The sequence below is a fragment of the Benincasa hispida genome, chromosome 1, assembly GCF_027475165.1.
Source record: "Benincasa hispida cultivar pf3 chromosome 1, pf3_genome.v1.1, whole genome shotgun sequence".
NCBI lineage: Eukaryota > Viridiplantae > Streptophyta > Magnoliopsida > Cucurbitales > Cucurbitaceae > Benincasa > Benincasa hispida.
In genome coordinates, this window is record NC_143478.1 from 60,394,829 (window position 1) to 60,400,300 (window position 5,472).

Genomic DNA, 5,472 nt, shown 5'->3' on the forward strand with positions numbered 1-5,472 from the left:
GAACATATAAAACATTGGATAATTTATGTTCACCCTGCTTAGTATGCATGATAACAGTACCTTTGCCTTTAGTTAGTATTGTTTCTCCATGTCCAAGAACCAACTTAGACTGTATAGATCTATCAATCTGCCTAAAAAGATTTATATCTTTAGCCATATGTGAAGTGCATCTGCTATCAATAAGCCACGAGGTTGACACTTTTTCATCAAAGTAAGATGCTATAAACAAAAAAATTGTTTCTTCATTTTCTTTTGCATAATTTGTTTGTTGGAACTTTTGGATTTGGTTTTGTTTACTATACAAAACTTTCCTGTATGACCGTCCTTGTTGCAACAATCGTAATTGTAAACTTGCTTGTTTTTTAACCAACAACGTCCTTTTACAAAAACAACAAGGAGGAACTTTATCTTTTCTTGACGCTCCTCCTTTTTCTATACTCGCCTGAAGTGCATCTGCATGTCTATCATCGTATTACAATCAACTTGCTCCTCATTACGCATTGTACCCCTTTATTCATGGACTTGTAATTTTCTAATTAATTCAGCTGTAAGCAGAGATGTTAGATCAGAAGACTCCTCTATGGTTGAGATCTTTGACTCAAATTTATCAGAAACACTAACCATTATTTTTTCCACGACTCTTTAATCTGAAAAATTTTCTTGTCTTGTCTGGTTTACAATAGTCATCACTTTTGTTGTGTAATCTCTCACAGCTTTAACCCTTGCACTTCCTTCAAATTCCTCATACAATTTATCCCAAGCTTATTTCGTCGTATTACAATCAATAATCTTAGAAAATATAGGATTTGATAAAGCAGCATGAATCATAGGTAAAGCTTTGGGTTTCTTCAATTTCTCCTCTTCATGTAGTCTGATCTGATTCAACATTGGATTTTCTCCCAACGGTTGAGGATCAACATAGTTGAAATTGATTCCTAAAGGCCAAGTGCCTTGATATAGGATTTCATTTTAATAACTCAAAACAGGTAGTTTTCACCATTAAATGTAGAAGAGAAGAAACACCAAAATTGGAAAAAAAATTTCACTCTCAAACAAAATCACAAGCCTTTAAATCTAAGGCTCTGATACCACCATTGAAAAATTTAAAGTAGCTCTGATATCACTATTGAAAAAATCAAAGTAGTTATGATACCATTGTTGAAAAAATGGAATCTATGAAAAATAAATAAATGTTGCGGAAGCAAACCAATATCTCATTGTTGTTAAACAAATAGAAGAATAAAAGAAATGAGAGTAAAATTCAATTTTTTGATTTAATTAAGAAAAAAAAGTTGGTGATACACAAAAATAATGTATAAGAAATATGATACAACAAATGTGATACTAAAATTGTGATACTCAAAATGTGATACACAAAATTGTGATACTTATTTTACATGAGACATTATCCTTTTATAGGAACAAAGTGTATACTTAATAACTTACACATTAAAGGCATATTAAAAGCACAAACTTAATAACTTACCAATTAAAAACTTAAAAACCAAAAACTAAAAAAGTAAATAACTTCAAACATTAAGTTTTGAAACTAAAAATGAAAAAGAAAAATCTCATAATTCAATAATATTGATTTTTTACTCATTAAAAGAATTAAAATAGGTTGCCAAAAAATTGTTCAACAGAGTATGTAAAAACAGTTTTCAGAAAACAAATTGTACAATGAAAAAAGGGGGTAAAAATGAATTTATATATCACTTAAGATCTCACACTAATAATCTTCAATTAACACTCTAAGCTTTAACAAATGGATAACTTACACTCTTTGATAGGATTCCATTTTAAAATTAAACCACTAATGCATATAATATTCAAGTGTATAACACTTCTCTTTAAAATGCAATAATTAACCTAATATGCATAAATTGTTTTTTCTTTCTTCATCTTTTTCCATTTTTCCAACTTATCTAGGAAGGAATAAGGAATTATATTATAATTTTTTTAACTACCTTGTTAAAATAATTTTGGAAGAATAACAATTTTATTTCGAATATAGTAGAGTACAAATTAAAAGATGTAAATCATTATCAAATAATCTAAATTAATTCACTCGTAAAATAAATTAAAGTCAAGTCGATTGCAACTCAAGTTTAAATTTTTATTCCCTTCAAATAAAAACGTTGAGCTGTTGTTTTCATGTCCTCTCTTAATATGATTAATTTTAATTTTTGTGTTTTTCTTGGGCATATATCTTAGTTTACTTAAATAAATTAATCAACACTCAACTCATTTCCTCTCAATAATGTATTTAATGAAAATGGATAGCTCTGATAAGCATCATCAGTCAAAATATACCAAAGTAAAACAAATTCACACGACACTTACAAACAAAATACATACAGGGAATAATCCAAATACGTCCAAAGTGAGATGTGACTCTTTTTTTTTCACAAATAACGGTTCAGATCCAATTTGATAACTATTTCATTTTTTATTTTTGAAAATTGAACCCATAAAATATACTAGTCTTGTATTTTGGAACAATATGTTCCAAATTACAAAACTAATTTTAAGAACTAAAAGAACAATGATTGTTAAATTTTTTTTGTGTTTTAAAAACAAACGGAAATGGTGAGAAAAACAAAGAAAAATTTGAAACATGAAAATTTAAGAAGAAAATAGTTATCGAAACGAATCTAATAATAATGGATTAACACAGAACACAAGGATTTGGGTTTTCTTCTTGCATAATATAGTAAGTGGGATAATAATATGGATATGGAATGCAAGGTGGTGGTGGTGGTTTTTTTATATCTTGATTCTCTGGTCCAACTGTGAGAATCTCAGCAAACCAAAACTTTTTCAGTTTTTCAACTACTTCAACTGGGTCTACTTCTCCAATTACTGTCATCTTCCTCTCCTTCATATCCATCATTATCGAATTTATCCCTATACAAACAAGTTTAAATCCATCGATCAACAAGAAGGTTTGTGTCGTATTATGATCATAATAAATATTTACTTTTTATGATAAAAAATGATAGTTGATATGATATTAAATTTGTATTCACTCGTCAACTTAAACTTTTAGATTAATTGGAGAGATTCGATAATTATGTTCATGTTGGTGAAATTTATCATAGCAAAATGTGTGATTATATATATTAATATATAAAAAGTGAAAGTTTGTGAGGGAAAAAAATTAGTACCTGGAAGGGTGGAAACTGCTTTCATAGCCTTCTGCTTGGCTTTTCCATCTTGTACCTCCACTTTTAGAACTACTTTCTGCATCAAAAGAGAGAATTGGGAAATTGAATAATACTTTGTAGGGAAAATTTTTTAAAGATATTAGCAAAATCTATGATGGGTTGAACAAGAAGAACAATAATTAAAGGGGTAAATTTGATCCATATATATCTTCAATTATAAGCTTATTATTGCAAATAGAGACTTTCTAGGGCTTCTATGAAAATGACCCACAAAAGGATAATGATCATCATCTTTACAAAAGAGATTATATTTTTAAAATATTTATATATAGAAATATTTAGAAAGATAATTATGATGTAGTGAATTACCATGACCATGTTGTGTTTTAGGGTTTTGTGGGATGGAAGATGGATTATCAAGGGCTTAGAATGAAAATAAAAAGAGAAAAAGAAATGAAGCAAAGAGTGGAGAGAGTTATTACAAAAGATGAACAAGGTGGATTTAATTTCTAGGTACACACAACTTGAAATACTTTTCAATATATAAAGGAGAGAAAGAGAGGGAGAAGAGAGTGGGATTATTCGAAAATATAGATGTTGCTAAACCAAGTTTTGTGGGGTTGTATGAAAAAGAACAAGAAACCTCCATCAGCCAAGTGGAATAATATTTTTTTAAAAAAAAAAATCATATTAGTTTTGATAAAATTTTCTCAACTTTCTAAAAAAAATCATTGGTTCGAACTTGTGGATGCAAACATAGTCCTACATCAATAAGAAATAACAAGAAAGAGATTTACGGTATGTCTAAATGAAATATAATATTTTATTGCCATGAAATTTTAAGTAGTAAATTGATATATAGGGAGAGTTTGAGATATGATTTATGCAGTCAACCAACGTCAACTATCCACTATTCAAATTAAACCTCCACATACAATTTTACATGGTTGAGTTTTTTTAACTTTTCTTATTTTTTTAGGTCTATTAAAGTCCGTTTGCTTCGTGATTCTTTTTTGTTTTTGTGTTTTCAAAAACAAAAAGTATAAGTAAAACAATTAAAATGTTTTTGGTATGTTTATTTTTAAAAACAATTTTCAAAAACTATAATTTTTTGTTTTTCTTTGTTTTTAAATTTTATTTTAAAAAATTATGAACATGAATACACTATTACATTTTCAAATTCACAATCAAATACAAATTTTAAATTTTAAATTCGAATTTCAAAATTTTAAACCAGAACCAAACATGTTTTCGAATACAATGAAAAAGAAGAATTTATTTTTATTTTCTACTGAATTTTTTATTTTTTTAAATGATTTTCAGATCACAAACTAAACGGACCAAAATTTCTTATAAGTTTATGTTTGAAGAAGTTTAGAGAATATAATATCATCGTAAATAAAATATAACATATGGTCGTTTATATATATCGTATGAGGTAGTTGGCGAGTCAATTTGAACAAAAAAAAAAAGAATAAAGGAAAAGAAAAGACCTTCAAAACATAAAACAAAGACTTTTTTTTTTTTTTTTTTGTTAGTTCGAAAACAAAGACCTTAATAATTGGTCTCTCTTTAACAGAGTTAATTCCGTACAAGAAAAAAACTAATAAATTAGGAGTGTAAGTAGGCCAAATTAAATTAGTCCAAGAAAATTAAACAATGATATACATTTTTTGTTTTTTGGTTGGAATAACAAGAAGTTTAGATTTTTGAAACTATAGCTTTTGTGCTTGGATCACCCCTTAGGAATAAAAATGAGGTTGTTATGGATGATTTTCGATCAAAGGCGATAGACATAATGAGCATCAAGTAAGAAAATACAAAAAAAAAATTTAATAAGAGTTTGCACATTGAACTTAAAGTGATTCTAACTGGAACGATTAGAAACCAAGAACACAGTCTCATTTTATAGGCTTGGAGTCTATTCCCGTCTTCAAGTTAACGGATATGGGTCAAGCTGCCCTTCTATTATTTTTTAAAAAAGTCAACAACTTCGTGGGGGATCTCTCCGTTGGCACTTTGGTGGATGTAGTAAAGAAAAAGTCATGGACGGTTGGTCTCGTCACAATGTTGAAAATTTGTGGGTCTCAGTTTAAAGAGCCTGCAAACACCATCGTTTACTTTTGTCAATGGAGGAATCTCGATAAGTAAAGGTTTAAATGTTGAAAACATTATTTATTAGATGAAATACGATTAAAAAAATATATTATTCTTATTTTTTAGGGCATTTGGCAAATATATGGAAACCCAGGCAAAAATACCTTAAAAACAGGAGATGATGATGTGAGGGGGAGGGGCACAAAAG

General features: G+C 28.3%; 1 protein-coding gene and 1 long non-coding RNA gene across 3 annotated transcripts; both read right to left on the bottom strand.

Moving 5' to 3' along the window:
* Nucleotides 1–222: 222 nt before the first annotated feature.
* Nucleotides 223–1,598, bottom strand: LOC150038588 (uncharacterized). The gene is made up of 2 exons (XR_016524504.1): nt 622–1,598; nt 223–545 (listed from the first exon to the last, which is right to left on the bottom strand). It is a non-coding gene; the product is annotated as an uncharacterized LOC150038588 (long non-coding RNA).
* A 1,042-nt stretch (nt 1,599–2,640) lies between these two features.
* LOC120067406 (heavy metal-associated isoprenylated plant protein 39-like) lies at nt 2,641–3,749 on the bottom strand. 2 transcript variants are annotated; one of them, XM_039018976.2, is made up of 3 exons: nt 3,537–3,749; nt 3,168–3,243; nt 2,641–2,907 (listed from the first exon to the last, which is right to left on the bottom strand). In XM_039018976.2, the coding sequence occupies exons 1-3, from the start codon at nt 3,543–3,545 to the stop codon at nt 2,669–2,671; spliced, it is 324 nt and encodes a 107-aa protein (XP_038874904.1). In that variant the 5' UTR covers nt 3,546–3,749; the 3' UTR covers nt 2,641–2,668. The 2 variants fall into 2 exon arrangements, with proteins under 2 accessions (XP_038874904.1, XP_090163048.1); XM_090306922.1 differs by lacking the exon at nt 3,537–3,749 and having other exon boundaries at nt 3,168–3,471.
* Between the last annotated feature and the right edge of the window lie 1,723 nt (nt 3,750–5,472).